Here is a 25,096-nt window from a genome sequence, read left to right on the forward strand (position 1 = left end):
AAGGGCCAGAAGATCCACACTAGAGTTTGAAGCAGCCAAACCCAGAGAGGAGTAAAATCTTGAGTCACCTGCTTGACCCAACATGGCCGTGGGTCGATTAGATTTAGATTTTTCTTATGATTTAGATTGTAAGATCCTTGAAGGTAAGAACTATCTTTGACCTTTTTTTATATGCCCAGCACTTAGTACGGTGCCTGCTGAATTGTTGGAGCTTAATACGTGTTTATTGATTGATAGCAGTGCAACAAAGGCAGCTAAAATGGAACAACTTGTCCTTTGGTCATATCACATTCAGAAGTGAACTTGGCGGAGCAGCTAGGTGGTGGATAAAGCACTGGTCCTGGATTCAGAAGGACCTGAGTTCAAATCCAGCCTCAGACACTTAACACTTACTAGCTGTGTGACCCTGGGCAAGTCACTTAACCCTCATAGCCCCACAAAAAAACCCAAACTGAAAACAAAACCTACTTTAAAAAAAAAAAGTGAACTTGGTGGGGGCCAATACTTTACGGAAACTGCTTTAATTTTTACACCCCCCCCCCCCGCAAGCAGAGGTAGTGTAGGGGAAAATGTGAGCCTTAGTGTTGAAGAAGGGTACAGAGAGGAGAGATATTTTGTACTTCTTTCTGTATCTTCTCTGTATACATCCCTTTGGAAGAGCTAATTGATTTTAATTGGTTAAATGATACTGGAATACTAATCAATTGTATCAATAGATTGAGGAGATGTTAAATGGAACTGGTTAGATTATATTGAAGAAATAATTAGCATTTGATATTAGGAGAACACACTGGAATAGGGGCTTGAATTAAGAGATTGAGATAATCTCATAAACCCTTGGGGGTATCCCTATATCCCTGAAGGAAAATGTAACTTTACTCTGGAGGATCCACACAAGTGGGACTTGTAACAAAAGTCCCCAGATCTATGTCGGTGACAGCTAAATGTTGGGAAGTTTTTCTTTGCCTCAGGACTAAGTCTGCCTCTTTACCCCTTTACCCATTGCTCCTAATCTGGCTTTCTAGGACCAAGAAAGACAAATCTAGTCTCTTTTGTGTATTATAACCTTTTAAATACTTGAAGACAACTGTCACATCCCTCCTAAACCCTGTTTCTCCAAGCTAAACCTCCCGAGTGCCTTCAGACTATCCTCCTAGGGCATGCACTTGAGGCTCTTCACTTTAGTTAATCTCCTACTTCTTTGTGCTCTCTCTAAAATGGTCTGGCCAAAGCTGAACATGATGCTCCAAATCTGATCTGACCAGGGCAGAACAACTTCATCTATAATATGATGGGGTTGGACTGGAGTTTTATGACCCTTTGAGTCAAGTAGAACATCTTTTGGGGGGATGTGGGGGTGGGGGGCAATGAGGGTTTAGTGACTTACCCAGGGTCACACAGCTAGTAAGTGTCAAGGGTCTGAGGGCAGATTTGAACTCAGGTCCTCCTGAATCCAGAGCCAGTGCTTTATCCACTGTGCCACCTAGCTGCTCTGAACATCATCTTTTTTTTTTTTTTTTTTTTTTTTTTTTTTTTAGTGAGGCAATTGGGGTTAAGTGACTTGCCCAGGGTCACACAGCTAGTAAGTGTTAAGTGTCTGAGGCCGGATTTGAACTGAGGTCCTCCTGACTCCAGGGCCGGTGCTCTATCCATTGCGCCACCTAGCCACCCCGAACATCATCTTTTTATTCTGGACATGATGTTTCTCCTAGTGCAAGCTAAGATCACATGCAGTTTTTAGCTGAAGAAAAACAAAACAGCTCTTCTTTCTACTCACCACAAATATACCCAGAGTCCACTGAATATCAAACAAACAAAAAGAGAACTAAGAAAGAGGGTTTAAGCTTTTTTTTAGAGGTTTTAAGACTTAGGACTTGGAGAGGCCATACAGGCTAACTATTCTACCTCCCTCATTTGATAGATGAGGAAATCAAGGTTCAAGGAGGTTAAATAATTTGTCCTATGTTACACAGGTAATTAATTCTATGAGGTCCACCAAGTGATGTATATTGCATGAACAAGATATTTATAGATTTATGTAAAATATACATGATATATAGTTGTATTTTAGAGATATCTATCTATATAGATATTTATCTATGATCTAGATCTATAATATATCTAATATGTCTGTATATTTGACAGAGAATGAAGTCATACAGACTGAGGAGAAAATAACCCCCAAAAGGGAATAGGCATGGGTATAAGCACACATATCAAAATATAGGTATGTACAGGTCTCTGTGTGTGTGTATACACACACACACACACACACATATACACATATATATGTATGTATGTGTGTTTATATATACATAAATATACCTGTATGTATGTGTATACGTATATATGTATGTATGTGTGTTTAAGTATATATACATAAATATACCTGTATGTATGTGTATATGTATATATATGTATGTGTGTTTAAGTATATATACATAAATATACCTGTGTATGTATCTATATCTATCTATATTTACCTATAACTGGGCAGTTTTCTTTTTGAATTTCTTGAAATATGATGCCTAGATTCTTTTTTGTTCACAGTTTTCAAAAAGTTCATTGATGGAGCAGCTAGGTGGCAAAGTGGATAAGCACTGGCCCTGGATTCGGGAGGACCTGGGTTCAAATCTGGCCTCAGACCCTTGACACTTACTAGCTGGGCAAGTCACTTAACCCTCATTGCCCCCCCCACCCCCCCCCCAAAACAGTCCATCAATTCTTAAATTATCTCTCCTTGATCTGTTTTTTTAGGTCAGTTGTTTTTCCTATGACTTATTTCACATTTTCTTCCATTTCTCAGACTTTTAACTTTGTTTTATTATCTCGTGAAGTTTCATGGATCCATCAGCTTCCATTTAGCTAATTCTAATTTTCAAGGAGTTATTTTCTTCAATAAGGTTCTATACCACTTTTTCTAAGTTTTGCCAAGAAAACCCCAAATGGGCTCATAAAGAGTCAAAAATGACTGAAATGATAGAACATGATTTATTCTTTAGTTTCCCAATGAGAATTCAGTCCCGTGCATTTTCTAGTTCAGAGGTGTCCAACTTGTGACTTGAAAGCTACAAACTGTTCCACAAAACTCCCAAGTACCCCTGAGACAAGTTAAAATGCAGCTAGGTGGCACAGTGGATAGAGCACCAGCCCTGGAGTCAGGAGTACCTGAGCACTTACTAGCTGTGTGACCCTGGGCAAGTCACTTAACCCCAATTACCTCACTAAAAAAAAATGCAATTGGGAAATGTTAACAAAAAAAAGAAAAATGCAAGACAACACAGATAATGTTAATTTGTGGTCTTCTAACTCAATATATGGCCTCAGGGATCTATTTGTATTTGAGTTTGATAATACTTTTATAGTTCACTGTGGAGAATGAATAGTGAATAACTAGATTCAGTTGTTTTCTCTTATTCAACATCATTATTCAACTTCACTTGCCATTGAAAGAGCTCTCCAAATAGCACCAAAAGGGCCCTTACCATAAGGTTTCATACCAAATTTTATAGGCTGCAGGTTCAGAGTTGGAACAAAATAAGATATCCATATAGGTCGTTGTAAGAAAATAATTATTAATAATAGATTTCTTTGGGGGATTCAGAAACCAGTTTCTCAGTCCTTTCCTTTCTCCTCTCTTCCCACACTCCAGAAAGTCCAGAACTGGAGAACTCCTTGATCTGGGACAAACTTAAGGGAACAAAAGAACAAAAGAAATTGAGATAGAAACTTTTGTCTAGGACAGATGGGATCAAACCACACCTAAATAATGGACTCTACCTTGAGCAACTTCAGTGAGAGTCTTTTGCATACTTTCTCTGATGTCATCTGTAGAGTTCATTTTTATGTGGACAACCTTTAAATCATGTCAATCAATGGAATTGAATAATGTTAACCAATTAGCTTCGATCAATGTATAATGACCTGCCTCTATCAAAAGAGGATAAAAACCGGAAAACAGCATCGGAGCTTTTTGGGTTTTGGAGACACTCTTAGCTCTCTCTTTTGGGACAGCATAGGTTTTGTGAATTCTTTTGTGTCTCCTTGAGACCATGTGCTGTCTATCTCCCTGCTTTTCCTGCCATGCAACCTGAGACCATGACAAGTTAGGGAGACTCGTGGTCAATCCTTTACTGGTTTTACATTAATAAATTAATACATGCTTACCCCAAACTGGTATCTATAGCAATAGTAATTATTTTGTTTGTTTGTTTGTTTGTTTGTTTATTTATTTATTTTGTGAGGCAATTGGGGTTAAGTGACTTGCCCAGGGTCACACAGCTAGTGTTAAGTGTCTGAGGCCGGATTTGAACTCAGGTCCTCCTGAATCCAAGGCTGGTGCTCTATCCACTGCCCCCCCCCTAGCTGCCCCAATAGTAATTATTTTTAAAAAACACATCATCTAATCAACAAATGGTTTACTTAGCTACAGGATAGAAAGGATGCTCAGCAAAGGTACAACTTTTAGCTCAGGTTGATGCAGCCCCCTCAACCTGCATATAGAAATGTCTTTACACAGCAAGGTAGGGTGTAGTGATTTGCAGAGCTATGGACCTCTACCAAGTCTGAAGGGCCCTATCTCTAAATGGGCACACCTCTTTTAAGCCCTTTGGTGACTATACAAAACTTAGTCCCCTAAGCCAATCAAATCTTGAGCATGGTTTTGGGGGTTTTTTTGTTTTTTTTGTGGGGCAATGGGGGTTAAGTGATTTGCCCAGGGTCACACAGCTAGTAAGTGTCAAGGGTCTGAGGCCGAATTTGAACTCAGGTCCTCCTGAATCCAGAGCTGGTGCTTTGTCCAGTGCGCCACCCAGCTGCCTCCTTGAGGATGGTTTTAACAAAAAATAAGCCTAATCTGAATAGGACAGGATCTTAGCACCAGCTAGCCCAACTTCCATGGCAGAAGACTAGCAGATAATACAACTTTTTTCCCTATGTACTCCCTCAGAGTATGTGTGTGTGTGTGTGTGTTTTATTTCTTGGGTCTCCCTTGTTTATTGCCACTGCTTTTAATTTTTTTTTTTTTTAAGGAGCAGTTAGCAAGTTTATTTGGTGAAAACAGAGAGCAGGTAGGCCAAAGAGGACATCTGGTAGGGATGGGAAGGAAGGATGTTGGTAACCCTGACAATGTATAGTTGGTTGCTTCAGGGGCAAGAGGATCATTTTCACAGAGAAAGTTAGGGGATTCTTTGTGGGAAGGGGACTTTTGTTCTCAGCCATTCAGCACCATCCGGACTAGCTCTTCATAGCTGATACAACCATCGCTGTCCTCATGCCCTGCCACCAACACTTCCACTTCTTCATCTGTCATCTTCTCACCCAGAGTGCAGCTCCCTTCCTGAAGCCCCCCTACATAGTCTTCATATGTGCCCTGGTCCTTATTCTTTGCTACGGTCTGCAGCATTGGCAGAAAGTGTTCAAAGTCCAGCACCTTCACATTCATCTCATCACTCTTGGGATTCCCTAAAACCTTGAGCACCTCAGCATTGGTGGGGTTCTGGCCCAGGGCCCGCATCATGTCCCCACACTGGCTGTATAAGATCTTTTCATCCCCCATGCGGACAAACAGCTGGAAGGCCTCCTTGAACTCGGCAATCTGACCCTCCGTGATGTCACACGTCTTGGCCGTGTAGCTCCGTCCCTGATGCTGCTTCTGCTGTATGTAATGGCTCCATTGCTTGTAGATCTTAATGAAATATTTTTACTATTAGACTTGTGGCTCTTGCATAATCTATAATGAATCATACATTAGTGGGTGTTTGAGCCATGATCTGCAAAACTGATTCATGGATGGATAGAGCACCGGCCCTGGAGTCAGGAGGACCTGAGTTCAAATCCGGCCTCAGACACTTAACACTTACTAGCTGCGTGACCCTGGGCAAGTCACTTAACCCCACTTTCCTCAAAAAAATAAAAAACAAACAACCCAAAAACCCACAAAAAAACAAAAAACTGATTCATGGAAAAAAGTCACATTGAACCTGGAAAAAGCAATGAGGTCCTCCAAAGTCAAAGTGCTCAGTGTTTTTAGGATACCAGTGTTATAAGCCAATAATCTGACTCACTTAGCTCCAGGTACTGACCTCCATCTGCTCCAAAATTTTACCAGTTATCTCTTCCTTCCTGTTCAGGAATAGGAGGGGGTTAAACTGAGTCCTAGACCTTGTCCTTCTGTCCCTGATCCAGTTCCAGTAAGAAGCAGGACCATAAGAATTATCTATCCCTCCCCTCCCTGTCATCTGCAAGTTTTATAAGTAAATTATCATCTATTAATTTGCACTATATGGCAAAATTGTCCATGCTTTTCACACTTATTAGCTAATGGAAAATTCCTGAACTTCAATCATTCTCATTTTTTTCAAACTAACATTCCCTCCCATACCCATTCCCTGCCTGAAGACCTATTCTCTCTCCTTTATCTTGCCATCATATCTTACATTTATCTTTCATTTTAATGATTGCAAGTCATTTAAAATATGCTATCTAAATGGAATATTCCATAAACCTCAGAAACCACCCCCTCTCCTCATTAGTACAATTTTTTAGAGAACTTATTTCCGACTTCCTTCTGCAAGTAGATTATTTTGCAACTCACTAATGCACTTATACTCCAGATGTTTCTGTTTTCAGATGACATTGTGCTAATTGTATCAAGTCCTGGAATGTCACAGAGCTTTCTAAATGAGAAAGATAATGGCTCGAAAGAATCTGTCCTAACCATCACAAAGAAGTAATAAATAATCTGCCTACCATTCAGACTATGATGTGTACAGAAGAAATGAGTGAAGGATGTCACTGTAGACATGTGACTGCTAAAAATGATGGCCCAGGGGCAGCTAGGTGGTGCAGTGGATAGAGCGCCAGCCCTGGAGTCAGGAGGACCTGAGTTCAAATCCGGCCTCAGACACTTGACACTTACTAGCTGTGTGACCCTGGGCAAGTCACTTAACCCCAACTGCCTCACCAAAAAAAAAAAAAAAAAAAAAAAAAGATGGGTCAGTAAAGTAGCAAGAGTAAAGAATAATCAATGGTCAGCCTGCATCCTTGACTGGCATCGATGGGACATAAGGAAAACGTGGTGAAGGCTCATAGCATATTAAATGGACCCCCCCCCATTTTTATGTGTTTATGGGAGAAATGAATGAGAGTCAGACAGGGTAGGGAGGCATAGATGGATTTTCATCTTCATTATTGGAGAACACCTTAAATCAATGAGATCACATAGAAATGGAAATATCAAAGTAAGTCCTTCACTTTGGGATAGGGACTTAACTTATAAGCTTGTGGTTTTATTGATATAAGGAACTCTCAAGTTGAGGGAAGGTCCTCTACCAATGAAGAGAAATACCTTCTCTGCAAGACTTGGAGATGTGCATAGAGCACTGAAAGGGGAAGATACTTGCCCAAGGTTATATAGCCAGTATGTTTCAGAAGAGGTATTTGAAAAAATGAAGTCTTTCACTATGCCCAAAGGGCTTTAAAACTGTGCATAACCTTTGATCCCACTTCTAGGTCTATATCCCAAAGACATCCCAAAAAAAGGTGGGGGGAAGGACCTATTTGTACAAAAATATTTACAGCAGCTCTTTTTGTGGTAGCTAAGAATTAGAAATTGAGAGGATGCCCATCAGTTAGGGAATGGTTGAACAAGCTGTAGTATATGATTGTGACAGAATATTATTGTGCCATGAGCAATAACAAGCAGGATGATATCAGGAAAACCTGGAAAGACTTACATGAACTGATGCAAAGTGAAATGAGCAGAACCTGGAGAATGTCATACACAGCAATGGCAATATTGTACAATGGAAGAATTGTGAATGATAGCTATTCTCAGAAATACAATCATCCAAGACAATCTCAAAGGACTAATGATGAAGCATACTATCCACCTCCAGAGAAAGAATTGATAGTCTGAATACAAACTGAAGCATGCTATTTTCCACTTTCTTTTCTCCAGAAAGAGATCCCAAAAGGAAGACTCCTTAGGAATATTATAGCCAAATTCCAGAACTTTCAGGTCAAGGACAAAATATTTCAAGCTGCCAAAAAGAAAGAATTCAAGTACTGTGGAGCCCCAGTAAGGACAACACAAGATCTAGCAGCTTCTACATTAAAGGAACAGAGGGCATGGAATATGATATTCCAGAGGGCAAAACTCAGCATAATCTTTCAGCGGAAAAAATGGCACTTTAATGAAAAAGAAGACTTTCAGATATTTGTGATGAAAAGACCTGAAATGAATGGAAAATCTGACTTTCAAATACAAGACCCTAGAGAACCACAAAAAATTGGAGCTAGGGGACATGCCTGGAGTCGTACATGACTGTCGTGTCTGAGGCTGGATTTTGGCTGGGATCCCCCTGGGTCTAAGGGTGATGCTTTGTCCACTGTGTCACCTAGCTAGGTGATGACATCTTTAGGGTTAAATTGAGGGGTTAAGGCAATGTACTGGGGGAGGGGGAAGGGCAGAGGTGAAATCCTACATGAAAGAAACAGGAAAAGGCTTATGGAGTGGGGGAAGAAATGGGAGAGGAGCAGGGCAGTAAATGAATTTTACACTCATCAGAAAAGGCTCAAAGACCTTAAACTCATCAGAGCTGCCTCAAGGAGAGACTAACAGACACACTCAACTGGGTGGAGTAATCTGTTTAAGATGGGCAGTAAATGAGTCTAACACTCATCAGAATTGGCTCAAAGACCTCAATCTCATTAGAATTGGCTCAAGGAGGGAATAATGTACACACTCAATTGGGTGGAATAATCTCTCTAACCCTGCAGGAAAATAGGAGGGGAAGGGGATAAAGAGAGAGGGGCAAAAGAAGGAAGGGCAGAGTGGGGGAGGGGACAGACAGAAGCAAATCCCTTTTGAAGAGTGATAGGATGAAAGAACATGGATAATAGAATAAATATCATGGGGAAGGGAATAGGATGGAAGGGAAACAGTTAACAATAGTAATCATGAAAAAGAGAAAAGGGGAAAAATTGTACAAAAAATATTTATAGCAACTCTTGGTAGAGGCTAAGAATTGAGAATCAAGGGAATGTCCATCAATTGAGGAATGATGGAAAAACCTGTGCTATATGATTGTAGTGGAATGGTCTTGTGCTATAGGAAATGACAAACAGGATGATCCCCAAAAAACCTGGAAAGACTAATGGACATTGATGTATCGTGAAGTGAACAGAACTGGCAGGACCTTGTGCATAGTGACAGCAGTATTGTTCAATGAGCAATTGTGAATGACTTAACTACTCTCAGCAATGCAATGATCCAAGACAATCTCAAGGAACTAATGAGGAAGCCCTCACAACCCCCATAGAAAGAACTGATAAAAAGAACACTTGTGGATTGTACATATATAACCTGATTGTGATCTTGTGGAGGGGGGAGGAAAGGGAGGGAGGGAAGGAGAAAAATTTGGAACTCTAAATCTTATGAAAATGAATGTTGAAAACTACCCTTACATGTAACTGAAAAAAATAAAATAAATAAATGTTTGTTGCTAAAAACAAAACAAAACAAACAAAAATTCTTTTTCTTATTTGAGTATTCTTGTACAAAATGAGTAATATGGAAATGTTTTACATGATTGCACATGTGTAAACTATATCAGATTGCTTTCCACCTCAGGGAGGTAGGAGAGGTAAAATTTGGAACTTAAAATTTTAAAAATGTTTTTAAAATTGTTTTAGCATGTAATTGGAGGAAAATAAAATATTATTTTAAAAAAGAAGAAGAAATGAAGTCTTCCAGGTTTCAAGGCCAGGTTCCTATCTACTACTCCACACTGCCTCTCAAGTCTTATGCCCTTTCCAGACTGCAGACTCCATCAAGGATTGGAACTAATCTTACTCTAAACTTTGTATCTCCATTAATCTAACATGGTACTCTGTACAGAGTAGGTGCTTACTAAATGTTCATTGAATGCTAGTTAACAAAAAGTCATTGACAAAAATGTTAATGCAATAGTTATACTAGCAGCAAGTCTTTGGATTTGGAATCACTTAATCCATGATATATCATAGCAAAGTTTTATTTGTAGGGAAATAAATATTCAAAGAACATTAAAGCAATCTCCAAGGGAATTATAGTAGCCACCAAGTCACATAGATTCTCAACTTGTAGGTATCCTCTGGCAATCCATACGGGACTCAAAACTTTCTCTATGTACCCCAGAATGAGTCCAAGGAATTCTCCTTTCTAGCTTGAGTTACAGCTCTTCACAGCAGAATTAACAACCGTAGCAACAGAACTTGAGATGAGGGAGTCCATCCTATGCAGCCTAACCTGTAGGAAGATCACACTGTCATCTCTGAGGAGCATTAGAGTTCTTCCCTGGGACCTTTTTATGTCCTAGTGCAGGCAAGTGAAAGTGCTCATCATAAACTCCTCGAACAGGGCAAGACTTGGTTTTTCTGGGTCTGGGTTTCCTAAGCAGTAGAATGAGGGACTTAAGCTAGATGACACCTAAAGTCCTTCCAGATCTAAACCTATGATCTATGGCAGAATCAACAAAAGCTGGAATGTGTCAGGGGATGATCTCTCTCCCAATCAGAGAAAATATTTCCCGTATCAGCTGGTGGCTGACGTTCCTCCAATTTCTGCTCCTTAAGTGTACAAGTGGGACTATTCCAGTCACCCAAGGCTGACAGTTTCATTAATTACTGTGAGGAAGTGGGGAATGGTCTCCTCTCAATAAGAATATAATAGCCACTATTCAAATTCCACTCCTCCCAACCTGTTTGAGGAAAAAGGTCTCCTCCCACTCTGGCAAACAAAATCACATGGTTCAGGGAAGCCCTAAGCTTTTCTCAATTAGGTCCGCTCCTGAGCTATTTCCATATAAGGGAGGATTGAAGAATTGTCCCTTTATCACCTACCCCAATGGCTAAGAACCGAAAGAATAATTATGGAAATTAGGGTCAGGAACACAGCATTCTGGTTAGCTAGTTTTTGCAAGTAGATTGTATCCCTTGATTAATTGGACCAGTGATGAAAAAGGAAAGGGTCCATTTGCATTAGGGACTAGGGTTTAAAAGGGGGCCTGTGAGCCCCCATTCTTTGTGCCCACCAGCTGCACACTGGGTTGCCCATTCTCTCGAGAATGACAATAAATGATCCTTTGACACATCACCACCACTGAGTTCCAGAGAATTATTGAGCAGGAGTTGTTTTCCTCACAGTTACCATCCTCACCTCATAGATTTGGAATTTGAGCCTAAGTAAAGCACTTTATATATTTATCACTTTTTATTTTTCCATTTTTCCATTCAACCCACCATTACAGCCTGTGGAAATCATTTTTGATCCTGATATCTAACATATTAATGATCCCTTCCAGCTTTGTATCGCCAAACGTTTAATGGCATACCACATATATGAATGAGTCTTAGGAGGCAGTTGGGTGGTACAGTGATAGAGCCCCATCTTGGCATAAAAGACTCGAGTTCAAATTTTGCTCAGACTAGCTGTGTGACCATAAAGAAATCATTTAAGCTTTCTCAGTTTTAGTTTCCTCATCTATAAAATGAGTTAGTTAAATTCAATGGACTCTGAGGTCCCTTCTAGGTCTAAATCTATGATCTTATAAATTTAAAAATAAGTTTCTCAGGATGCTTTCAGAAAAACTTAGCAAGGTTTACATGAACTAATGCAAAGTCAAGTGAGCAGAAACAGGAGAGCTTTGTAACAATAACAATATTGTATTATGATCAACTGTGAATAACTTAGCTATTCTCAGCAATTCAAAGACCCAAGACAATTTCAAATGATTTATGATGGAAAATGAGCAGCTAGGTGGCAAAGTGGATAGAGCACCAGACCTGGAGTCACAGAGACTCATCTTCATGAGTTCAAGTCCAGGCTCAGACACTTACTAATTGTGTGACCCTGGGTAAGTCATTTAACCCTATTTGTCTCAGTTTCCTCATCTGTAAAAATGAGCTAGAAAAGTGTTATGGGGAAATGGGGTACAGGGTTTGGGTTAGGGGTTGGGGTTCTTAGGAATTCCTCTTTAAAGAATTAAACCCTCTTGCACACAAAAGCAGTTAGAATAAGATGGCAGTTTATTTAGGGGCAAGGGAGGGGAAGGGGAAGGGAAAGGAAACCAAGAGAGATAGAAAGGCACAAAGCAAGTGACTCTGAGGTAACAATCTCCTCCAGCAGGAAGCTGGTAGGTACTTTTATAGGGGACTGATGGGAGTGACCATCTGCCTGTGGAAAGTTCCTTTAGTGAGGGAGGACCATCCCCCACTGGTGGTGGCTAGAGGAATTGGGTGAGGGGTGGCTGCCAATCTCTCAAGCCATCTCCTCAGAACACAAAGGCTGCAGCCACACCCAAAGTTATCTCCCCAGGAGTAAGGAAAATCAGAATGAAGGGTGGAGGTCCTGAAGCTAGCTCAGTCTGATCTGGTTCCGCTTATCTCTCTAGGCATATCTGTCCTCTGGTTTAGTTTCTCAAGGAGAAGATTCCTTGATGTACCCCAGGGTACTCTGGGCCCCATGACAAAAGGAAATGACAAATCATTTTGGTTTTGTCAACCTGAAAATTATTAAAACATTCAATATAACAAAATTAAGGTCTTTAAACGGGGCAGGAATTGTAACTGGTGATTGTTGTTGCTTCTCCTTAGTTCTCAAAGAGGACCACAACATCTGGAGGTGATGTCATGACTTGCAATGATTTGGATTTAAGCAAGGGAAGGCTGTGCAAAGTCACCAGCCTCACTCTTTTCCAGAGCCAACTGTGGCAAGATGTACATCAGGACGAAAGGAGATGGCCCTGGATGTTTCAGGAAATGGTGGTGGTGGTGGTGGGTTTAAGTTACTTGCCCAGGGTCACACAGCTAGTAAATGTGAAGTGTCTGAGGTCAGATTTGAACTCAGGTCCTTCTGATTCCAAGGTCAATGTTCTATACACTGCATCACTGTCATGGCAGATGCTAGGAGTATCTAAAGAATACAATATGGTACAAACAATAGCAACAACAATAGCATGTGAAAAGGTTGCCTTTGGGATTGCCTTTTGTTTCACCTATTAAACTCTTTTACATAATAAGAGGAGAGTAATGAGATTATCTTTAGGAGATCTACAAAGTAATCAGAGGCTGTAATTTGACAAAATATGGTCAGCCCCAGGCAATTCATTGGTCTGAAGAAATAAAACTAAAAGAAGTCAGTCAGTTCTCAGTAAATTGTGTTTGTCAGTATCTGCAAAGAAGACCCCAAATGGAGTCACAAAGAGTTGGACAGGACTGAAACAACTGAAGAACAACAATATGGTGAAAAATGCTATCCACCTCCAGAGGAAGAAATGATGGAGTCTGAATGCAGATTGAAGCATACTATTTTCTACTTTGTGTGTGTGGTTTTTGTTTGTTTTCTTTCACAGCATGACTAATGACAATTTACAAGACTCCACATGTATAACCGACATAAAATTGCTTGCTGTCTTAGAGAATGAGAAGTAATAGAATTTGGAACTCAAAATTTAAAAAAAAATTTAAATTGTTTTTCATTAAATTGTTAAAAATGCAATATTACTTTAAAAATTACAAATTACTCATAAAAATATTGAACAGAACAGGGCCTAATCTAGAGACCCTTTTCAGGTTGATATCAAACCATACATTAATCTTCTTGGGGCCAGTCATTCTACCAATTATAACCCCCCTGAGTTTGTTTGTTTGTTGTTTTATTGTTTGTCCTTCTGTTTTGAAGAAGACCATGACATCAGGAGGTGATGGCATGACTTGCGCTGAATTGGATTTAAGTGAGGGAGGGCTGTGCAAGGTCATCAACCTCACTCTCTCTTCCAGAGCCATCTAGGTCCAGTGGCAAGATATATATCTGGATGACTGGAGATGGCCCCAGATGTTTAAGACAATTGGGGTTAAGTGACTTGCTCAGGGTCACACAGCTAGTGTCTGAGGTGAGATATGAACTCAGGTTCTCCTGACTCTAGGGCCAATGCTTTATCCACTGCATCACCTAGCTGCCCCAAACCCCCCTGAATAGATGATCATTCATTTTCATTTCCCCCATCTTGTTCAAAAGGAGAGTACAAGAGATTCAGTCAAATACTGAAATATAAATATATTTAGGGGCAGCTAGGTGGCACAGTGGATAGAGCACCAGCCCTGGAGTCAAGAGGACCTGAGTTCAAATCCAGCCTCAGACACTTAACACTTACTAGCTGTGTGACTCTGGGCAAGTCACTTAACCCCAATTGCCTCACCAAAAAAACAAATCAACAGTGTTTAAAAATATATAAATATATTTATATATAAATATATATTAGAAATATAGCTCCCTTTCATTATGTTTGTCTGGTGCTCAATGATGGCTCCTCTCCAGTTCCTGGACTCTTGGGGTTTGACCATCACATTCTAGCTGTGCCCTGGCTGACTTTGCTTTTGGCTGTTATCACAGCCCTGCTTCTTCTATTTTGGAGAAAACTGTGGCTGCCCTAACTAGTTTCCCCTGCTATGCTGGGCTGGTAGATTCCAAGAACTGCTAAGAAATTAACTATAGGAATAAGAACATGAATATGTACTAACAGGTATAACATAAGATAGAGAAAGGAGAAATCCAGATACAGTGTCCTTGGAAAATTTGAGGAGACAAGAGGATACTGAGATATTCCAACCCTCACCCACTTACTCAAAGCCTTCCTTGTGCCAAAAGAACCCTTATCCTGAAAACTACCAGGGGGGCTCCTAGAGTCAAAGATTGTTCAAGTTGGGATTTAATTCCATGGCAGGAAAGTTTGTTAGTTCCCTGCAAACCTTGCCAGCCCCCACCCCAACCCTCACTTAGATTTCGGCTCTGTGTGATCTCACCTCCCACACACATATTCTCTCCCCAGGGGGAAAAGGAGGGGTGTCCTTAGATAACTTCCTGGGTCAGTGATACTAGCTTAACTCTCATTCTTATCACCAGGACACCTGGGGCCAGTATGTGTTTCTGCAGGAGTCAAACAATTCCTAGGCAAGTCTAAGGAAAGGTCATTCTCAATTGAATTGCTCAGTAAGCACAACTGAGTGCCCTCCCCAAGTCCCCAGGGTCCTAGTCTAAGCAGGTAAACAGGCAATAGGAGGCATCCCTCAGGTGACCTCATTAGCTGGGATCATCTTCCTGCTAAGGCTCTCTCTGTCACCAACCAAACAAACACACCCACAACTCCGGTGTAGGAGATTAGGCCAATCTATTGAACTGGCTATATCCCATTACAAAGGATGGGAAATCAATAAGTCCTTATTGAATTTCTATTGCATGACCATAAGTATGGTCCAGGTGTGTGGGGGGGAAGCAGTGGACTTGGTGTTAGAAGACCACGGCTGAAGTCCTGCCTCCTATTACCTATGAGCTATGTGGCCTTGAGAAAGCCAGTTAACCTCTTTGTGTCTCACTTGAAAAATGGGAACAATTACTACCCTTACTCCTTCCCTGTTGAGAGGCAGTGTGGCTGAATGGGTAGAGAGCTGGTCTTTTTTGTGGTGGCAAAGAACTGGAACATAAGGAGGTGACTACTAGGGAATAGCTGAACAAAGGATGGATCAGAGATGTAATGGATTCTATTGTGTTACAAGACATGAAGAGGATAGTTTCAGAGAAAACTGGGAAGACTTGGATGAAATCACATAAAGCAAATGGAGCAGAACCTCGAGGACAATCTAGATATCAACAATGTCATTAAAGACAAACAACTATGAAAGATGAAAGGATGCAGGTCAGTGCAATGACCAAGTGCCATTCCACATGAGACAGGCTTTCCACTTCCTGACAGAGGAGGGATGGACTCAACATGTAGAATGAGAGGTGCATTTTTGGACATTGCTTTGCTTGTGCATATTTGTTACAATTAGAGAAGGAAATGGCAAACCACTCCAGTATCTTTGCCAAGAAAACCCCAGATGGGGTCACAAAGTGTGAGACATGACTGAAATGGCTAAAACATCAATTTTTTATGTTTTTCACTTTTCATGGGAGGAATAACTTTTATTAATTAAAAGAATTTAGAAAATGCATTTTTAAATATTATATAAACTGTCATTCCTACTCTCCCCCCCAAAAAAAAAATTTAAAAAGAGAGAGCTAGTCTCGGAGTCAGGAAGACCTAGGTTCAAATCCTGCATTGGAAATGTATTGGCTGTATGACCCTGGCCAAGTCAAAAACTTTTGGTGCTCCCAGTCATTTTCTAAAACTATAAATGGCAGATCAGATGGAAGACTGCATTGGTAGGAATTCTCTCAATGGATGAAATAAAAACTCCAGTACAAAAACAAACTTAAGGAACTCATCAAGACCCTCACCTGCTGCCTCTTTGTCACTTCTTTCTCCTTCAAGGTTGTCCTTGACATTCACATTCATCTGATCAGCTTCCCTAGAACAAAAATGCTGGCTGCTAGACAGAGCAAAATTTTGGTCATTCTGACCCCTGCCAGTTCTAGAAACCTCACCATCATTGGTCTGGGCTAATCCAACTGGATTGAGGCAAACAGTTTCTCTCCAGGCAAAAGTTATGGGGAAATAGAGTGGGGGTTTGGGATAGGGGTAAGGGTAAGGGTCCTTAGGAATTCCTCTTCAAAGAATTACACCCTCTTGCACACGAATCCAATCAGAATAAAATAATAGTTTATTTAGGGGCTAGGAAAGGGAAACCAAGAGAGAAATCCTTGGACTTCTCATGGGGAGAAGGGTGGCTCCGAGATACCTATCTCCTCCAGTAGGAGACAGGCAGATACTTTTGTAGAGGACTGATGGGGGTGATCATCTGACTGTGGAGGACCATCCCCCACTGGTGGTAGCTGGAGGAGTTGGGTGAGGGTTCGCTGGCTGGGGATCTCAAGCCTTCTCTCTCCTCCTCCTGCCACAAAGGCAGCAGCCACACCTAATCTTATCTCCCCAGGGGTGAGGGAGACTGGAATGAAGGGTGGTGGTCCTGGAGCTAGCTCAGTCCAGATCTCTTTAGGTGTGTCTGTCCTTTGGTTTAGTTTCTCAAGGAGAAGGTTCTTTGATTTCCCGGGAAATCTTCTGGTGTTTCAAGGAGAAGGTTCCCTGATCTCTCCATGATGTAGGCTAGAATTTAGGGTCAAATTGATTATGAGTAGTCCCAAAAGAATTACAAGACTCAGTTTCCCAAGTTTTATTTCAATACTGTGGGCGACCACAGGGAGAGAACCAGACTAGTGGAAAGGTATCTCTAGAATAGTGAAAGAAAAGACAGCTATATTTATAGTAGAGATAAATTGATTATCAGTCTCATTATAATAATCCCCACTTTAGGTACAAGGGAGGGCTTGTCCTACTCATTATAATATTCTCCATCTAGGGGTGTTACAAGGGAGGGCTTATCCTAATTTGGAGTTCCTGGGGGTCCTAAGCCAACCCCGGAGGCAGGTACCTTTGGAGGTGTGTTTTTGGGGTTTACACGTCATAAGGTGAATCCAGGGATAAATTTGGCCTTTTCTGTGCATGTCTCTTTCTGATTCCCATGGCTAGGTTCAAAATATAATCATTTTTCATTAGAATTTCTATAGGGGTAGCCTGGGCCCATAACACAAAGCTTCTCTATCAGCTCCCACACTACAAAGAGGGGGAAAGGAAGGAAACTTAGCTAAGAGAAGGGACTTGGCCATGACCTCTTCTCCCTCTTTTTGGTAACTTCTTCAAGGTGTAACGATTGGAATGACGCCACCTGCTGGAGACTTACTGTAGAAGAGTTCCGCCCATGAAGCGAAGGTCTTTGAGGGCAAGACCAGGAGTCTTTTCTTGGGCGTCAGGAAGTGACGCGGGCTAGTGGGAGGAGGAAGGAAGAGACTGGCGCTCAGGTCACACGCTCTTTCCTGGGGACTCTGGTGGAGAGCGGAGCTAGAAACCTGCTCTCCCTTTAATAGAAAGATGAATGTAGGCCTTTCTCTCTCTTTATCAAATTCTTATTCTCCTTAATAAATGCTTAAAAGTCTAACTCTTGCTAAAGCTTATAATATATTGGCGACCACTCATTAGATATTTTAGACAGTTTAGCTAGAATTTTAGCCCTTAACAAAGGAGATGGGAAGAGATGAAAGAAGGATTTGAACAATCATTTGGAAGATGGCTTCTTAATCATACAAACCAGTGTAGTCCCATAGAAATTCCCTCCTTCAGTTTGTCAAGGAATTAGCTCCCTGTCACCAACTAAATTGGCACAACCACAATAAATTGAGAACTAGAGGGGAGTTCAGAAGTCAGTGAATCTTACCCCTTCCTTTTACATATATGGAAACTGAGGCCAAGGAAATTAAGCAATTTGACCACAGCCATGAGTGTAGCATGATCCAGGATTTAAACCCTGAATCCAAATGTAGTGCTCAACCTACTCCAATGAGCTGTCTCACAGGGGCTTTGCCATTAGGCAAGGCATCATAAGCTGGAAAAAGTGAGGAGGGAAGAGGCTGGAAAATGATGAGGGGAAGAGGTACAAAGACTGACCTTCAGCAGAAAGAATGACTTGTTAGGTCTTTTATTCTATTTTTCATCATTATCAAAATACCTTTATTAGGGAACTAACTTTGGTGTCATATCATAGTGGGACCCCAAGAAATCCAAAGGATCCCAACCCCCCCAAGAATCCTTAAAACTTTCCTAAGGTAAAAGCAGCTCTGTCTCCCACCTCAGGACTAAAGTATGGCCCCCGTACACTGATAAGTTATCAAAGGTCCCTTAGTTATTTGGCCCCAGTTTTTAATTTATTCTTGCATTGTAATTCCCTCCCCTTCCTTTGTTTTGTAAACATGCAAAAGCCCAGGTCTTCTCTTACTCCAGTGGGCTAATTCAGCCATATATTCCTCTCTTGTAATAAATCTCTTTTTATTTTACAAGATTCATTATGAGCCTCCAATTCTTTGGCGGAGCTAACTCTCCCCAATCCAGGTCACAAATTGCTCCAACAATATTGGGTGATCTACAAAGAGAGATAGCCTTCCCCTCTTTCAGTTAGTCAGTCAATAAACATTTATTAAGCACCTACTATAAGTCAAGAGGCAAAAGATAGTCCTGGCTCTCAAGGAACTCACAATCTAATCTTTTAAATGACTACTTCTCATAACCACAACATTTACTAAGAACTGACTGATCCCTACCTACTCCCCCTTCCCAGGCCAATGAATGGCCTGGTGCTAACCAATCAATTCCAGACTCGAGATTGATTTATGGATTCCCCCCCCCACAAAAAAAAACAACCTAGCCCCTCCCAAAGATTCCCCACTTTACTTCCCAGACTTTACATTATTATGTAAAAGAATCTATTTGCATTAAGTACTTTCTTTTTGGAGTTAAGTAGCTTCTATACTTAACTCAAGAGAAATTTTATAGTTCCCTTTGTTCTGTTTCCCCATATAAACCCTATTCTCAGTTCCCATCCTTGGGTATTCCTAGTATTCTTGCTTTTTGATACCCAGAGTTAATAGCTCCTCTGCCCAGTGAAAAGATCTTATTTCAGGGGGCAGCTAGGTGGAAGGGTGGATAAAGCACCAGCCCTGGATTCAGGAGTACCTAGGTTCAATTCCAGCCTTAGACACTTGACACTTACTAGCTGTGTGACCCTGAATAAGTCACAACCCTCAATCACCTCAAAAAAATGAAAATAAATAAAGACCTTATTTCTTCTATATTGATTTTCATTACTTTCCAGGTTAACACATCCTAGAACTCTTGTGTTCTAGCCAAATTGGACTACTAGCTTTTCCCTAAACTCAGCTCAGATATTACCTCCTCCCTGAAGTTCTCCTGGATTTCCCTCTCTTCCTCCCCCCAGTGCTCTGTCCTTCCTTAAATTACAAGTATTATAGTCTTGTCTTTGTACCCTCCAGTGCTTGACACAGGGCTTTGGACTAGTGGAAACATTAATTAATTAGACGAATATTAATTAAGCACCTACTATGTGCCAGACATTGTACTAAGTACTAGGGGTACAAAAAGAAGCAAAAGGCAGTCCCTGAACTTATAACCTAATAGAGAAGACAACGTGCAGACATATATACAGAGCAAGTAATATAGAGGATAAATAGGAAATAATTAATAGAGGGGAGGCACTAGAATTGAAAGGGGTTGGGAAAGGCTTTCAGTAAAAAATTGGACTATAGTTGGGATTTAAAGGGGCAGAGGCAGTTTACAGCTCAGTGGCTAGAGCACCAGCCCTGGAATCAGGAAGACCTGAGTGCAAATCTAGCCTCAGACACTAGCTGTGTGACTCTGGGTAAGTCATTTAACTGATATGGGGGGAAGTGGAGTACAGGTTAGATCAGGGGTGGGGTTGGGGTTCTTAGGAATTCCTCTTTAAAGAATTACACCCTCTTGCACACAAAAGTAGTTAGAATAAGGTGGTAGTTTATTTAGGAGCAAGGGAAGGGAAGGGTGGGGGGAGGGAAACCATGAAAGAAATCCTTGGACTTTTCATGGGGAGATTGGCATAAAGCACATAGCTCAGAGGTACCAAATCTCCTCGAACAGGAGACTGGAAGGTACTTTTATAGAGGACTGATGGGGGTGGACCATCTGCCTGTGAAAAGTTCCTTTAGTGAGGGAGGACCATCCCCCACTGGTGGTAGCTGGGGGAATTGGGTGAGGAGTGGAGGACCATCCCCCACAGTTAGTGACTAGAGGAATTGGGTGAGGGGTAGCTGCAGCCACACCCAAATTTATCTCCCCAGGGTAAGGGAGACCAGAATGAAGGGTAGGAATCCCAAACTAGCTCAGTTCGATTTGGTTCAGCTTATCTGTCCTCTGGTTTAGTTTCTCAAGGAGAAGCTTCCTTGATGTGCCCCAGAGAACTTCTGGGGTGCTCTGCACCCCATGACATAACCCTGGTTGCCTTTAAAAAAAAAAGGGGGAAGCTAGGGAAGTCAGTACAGTTATCCTTTCCACATCCCTTCTTTCCCCATCGAGGTTTAGATATATCACAGGTCAGCATAACAAATTAAATGGGAGTTTTGCAGAATCCACAGAGGACAGGCAAAGCCCAGCAGATGACACTGGGCCTTTGACCAAATACTTAACCCAAACTTTACAATAAGGCACCGCAAATGATATGGGCTGGATTTTGGGTCAAATTGGTCATGAGTCATCCCCCCAAAATTACAAGACTCAGTGACTCAGTTTCCCAAGTTTTATTGCAATACTGTGAGTGAACACAGGGAGAGAACCATAAAAGTGGAAAAGTGTCTCTGGAATAGGGAAAGAAAAGATAGTTATATTTATAGTATGATAAATTGATTATCAGTCTCATTATAAAAATCTCCATCTTAGAGAGGTCCAGGGGAGAGCCTATCCTAATTTGGAGTTCCTGGGGTCCTAAGACAAGCTGTGAGGTGGGTGCCTTTTTCCATGGAGGTGTGTTTTGGGGGTTTACGCATCATAAGGTGAAACTGGGGACAAATTTGGCCTTTTCTGCTCATGTCATTTTCTGATTCCCATGGCTAGTTTAAAAATATCTTCATTTTTCATTTATTTCTGGTTTTATTTTCTATAGCCTGTCAGTATATCATTGTTATTATCTTTTTGACCTGCCTCTTTATGTTCTTGTTATGGGTGCTGATTTATGTGGGTACATGAAAACCTAGGCCTTGATTTATATTAATGAAGAAGTTATCCATTAACTGGGTTCTGAATCCCTATTAGAGCTCTTATCTAAATTAGAGCTTGGGTCTTAGGGTTTTTTTTCTGTTAACCCCTTTTTGCCTCCTACATTACAAACACCCCATAAAAGAAAAAGAAAAAAATCAGACTTCTCCGGTATAAGAGGAGGACTGAAAAATTTTATGTGGTCTTTCCAGATCTTGGGGGGCACTGTACCCCCAACCCCCATGATGCAAAAGGGATAACTGTAATTGGAGCTGAGAAGGGAGAGCATTCCAGGTATGGGGGACAGCCAGAAAGAATGCCCAGAGTCAAGAAATGGAGTGTCTTATTTGTGAAACACTCAAGAGGTCAGGGTCACTGGCATGTGTTGGTTTTTGTTTTGTTTTTTTTGGGTGGGGCAATGAGGGTTAAGTGACTTGCCCAGGGTCACACAGCTAGTAAGTGTCAAGTGTCTGAGGTCGGATTTGAACTCAGGTCCTCCTGAATCCAGGGCCAGTGCTTTATCCACTGCACCACTTAGCTGCCCCTTGGCACTTGTTTTTTGAATTAGAAGTGTGCCTCCTTGAGAAGAGTAGGGGCTGGGTTTTTTTGCCTTCCTTTGTATCCCCAGAGCTTAGCACAATGCTAGCCAAGCGCATAGTAGGAGCTCAATAAATTCTCCTTCTGACACTGACCGCTCCCTTGCTTCTATCTTCCTCAGCATTCACATGCTCAATTTGCCCTATGTGCTTTTGCCCTCTTAGACATGCTGTTTGGTAGGTGTTAAGTCATCTTCATGAGTCATCAGGAGTAGCAACCACAGAATATATAGATTTTGTGCCAATCCAATTCAAGTAGCTTTGACAAACTTTGATTTAAGCATTTATCAAGTGCAAGGCTCCTATATCAGGTGATGGGGTTACAAAGACAAAACCAGAATTTCTATTCCTGCCCTCAAGGAGATTCACAAAGGATAGATGACATAGCTGCCCTCAAGGAGTTTATTGTGGTTTAGTGGGAAAGCATGCACACAAATGAATGTATTATAAGGTAGAATTTGACAAGGAGAGAATGCTGGGAGAAATTGAAAGGAAGAAGAAATCACTTTGACCTGGATGGGTTGGTGGGGTTCAGTGAAGGCTTTGTGTGTTGTCATCTCAATTGGTCCTTAAAGGAAGGGAGGGTTTTCAATAAGCTGGGGTCAGTGTGGGGAAGGGAGAATCTATTCCAAGCATCAGGGTAGGGCAACAGAAGCAAAAGTCTGACAATGGGTAGGGTGACTGTGTGGAAAGAGCACTAGCTCTGTAGTAATAGGACCTGGGTTCAAATTCTGTCTTTGGGCCTCAGTTTCTTTTTTCCACAAAATGAGGGGGATAGAACAGACTATCTGAAGTCTCTTTCCAACTTAGTGGAATAGAGTGTATTCTAGTTTGGCTGGAGAGGTGAGGTGGAGTCAGGTAGAAATGGCCTGCTATGGGGGACAGCTAGGTGGCTCAGTGGATAAATCAACAGCCCTGGATTCAGGAGCACCTGAGTTCAATTCTAGCCTCAGACACTTGACACCTACTAGCTGTGTGACCCTGGGCAAGTCACTTAACCTTCATTGCCTTGCAAAAACAAAACAACAACAACAACAAAAAAAAAGAAATGGCCTAGGGGCAGCTAGGTGGCTCAGTGGATAAATCAACAGCCCTGGAGTCAGGAGCACCTGTGTTCAAATCTGGCCTCAGACACTTAACACTTACTAGCTGTGTGACCCTGGGCAAGTCACTTAACCCCAATTGCCTCACTAAAAAAAAAAAGAAAGAAAGAAAGAAAAAGAAATGGCCTGCTATGGATAAGGTCCCTGGCTGGGGCCCTGGGGTTGCAAAGAGCTAGAAGATTCAGTCATGTACTGTTCAATCCAGTGACACTGTCTTCCTTGCCATTTTACCAACAAGGCGCTCTATCTTACAGCTCCAGGCATTTTCTCTGGCTATCCCCTATGTATGGAATGTTCTGTCTCCTCATCTCTACCCACTGGCTTCCTTCACCTCCCAACTAAAATTCCATTTGCTATATAGAAAGCCTTCCCCTCTTAGTTCTGGTGCCTTCCCTTTTCCTATTTATCCTGTATGTAGCTCATTTGAACTTATTTGTTTGCTTTTTGCCTCCCTTATTCAATTGTGAGCTCCTTGAGGGCAGGGACTATCTTTTGCCTCTTTTTATATCACCAGCACTTAGCACAGCGTCTGAAACATAGTAAGTACTTTTTTGGTTATAGTTCAGTCATTTTTCAGTCGTGTCCAACTCTTTGTAACCCCATTTAGGGTTTTCTTGGCAAAGATACTCAAGTGGTTTGCCATTTCCTTCTCCAGCCCCCTTTTACAGATGAGAAAACTGAGGTAAACAGGGTTAAGTGACTTGCCCAGGGACATACAGCTAGTCAGTGTATGAGCCTGGATTTGAACTCAGGAAGATGAGTCTTTCCGACTCCAGGCCCAGTACTCTATCTACTGCAAAATGCTTATTGAAGGACTGACTCCAGCCTCCAAAAGTTTCTGATCCATCTTGGGAGAAAGAGCAAGAGGAGTAACAATAAAAGACAGCATCTGCCTAGGGTAGTACTAAAAAACTGCATTATTGATACAAATGCATCATTTCATATTTGATCTCTGAGAGCAGTAGTTCTCAAAGGATGGGCCTTGGACCTCTGTGAGTCCCATTCAGGGGGTCCATGAGGTCAAAATTGTTTTCATAATAATTCTGAGACACTGTTTGCCTATTATAATATCTTCCCTTTTCCAATTACACATCTGTGTGAGGCCAGATTTTCTTGTTTATGTCAACCAAAATAGTATATCACAAGAGAATGAATGTAAAAGCAGATATGAAGACTCAACTGTCTTCTGTTAAGGCAAACATTAAAAAGATCTGCAAAATATATAAAACAATACAATTTTCTCACTAATTTTTTTATTTTGGAAAATTGCTTTTTTCATGAAAATGTTAATGTATAATAGTTTCTTATTGTTATTATTAAATGGATTAATAAATGAATATTTTAAAAATTGATTAGTTTTCATTTCTAATCTGGTAAACATCAAAAGATATAACCCAGGCAGGTAGGTGGCACAGTGGATAAAGCACTGGCCCTGGAGTCAGGAGGACCTGAGTTCAAATTCCACCTCAGACACTTGACACTTACTAGCTGTGTGACCTTGGGAAAGTCACTTAACCCCAATTGCCTCACCAAAAAATAAAATAAAATAAAAAAGAAAGATATGACCCACATAAGGATAAGCTCTCAGGAGTCCTCATTAATTTTTTTCAATCTTAGTATTTTTTCAAGTTACATGTAAAGATAGTTTTCAACATTCTTTTTTATTTTTTTTTAATTTTTTTTGGTGAGGCAATGGGGTTAAGTGACTTGCCCAGGGTCACACAGCTAGTGTCAAGTGTCTGAGATTGGATTTAAACTTAGGTCCTCCTGACTCCAGGGCTGGTGCTCT

The 25,096-nt window shown here is 41.1% G+C and overlaps 2 protein-coding genes across 2 annotated transcripts in view; both read right to left on the minus strand.

Annotated features, from left to right (window-relative positions):
• RD3 (RD3 regulator of GUCY2D) overlaps positions 1-25,096 on the minus strand; it is an 86,240-nt gene that overhangs the window by 31,012 nt on the left and 30,132 nt on the right.
• Positions 5,213-6,089, minus strand: LOC122754675 (myosin light polypeptide 6-like). The gene is made up of 2 exons (XM_044003166.1): positions 6,084-6,089; positions 5,213-5,686 (listed from the first exon to the last, which is right to left on the minus strand). The coding sequence occupies exons 1-2, from the start codon at positions 6,087-6,089 to the stop codon at positions 5,213-5,215; spliced, it is 480 nt and encodes a 159-aa protein (XP_043859101.1).

This window comes from Dromiciops gliroides, chromosome 4 (genome assembly GCF_019393635.1).
Source record: "Dromiciops gliroides isolate mDroGli1 chromosome 4, mDroGli1.pri, whole genome shotgun sequence".
In the NCBI taxonomy this organism is placed as follows: Eukaryota; Metazoa; Chordata; class Mammalia; order Microbiotheria; family Microbiotheriidae; genus Dromiciops; species Dromiciops gliroides.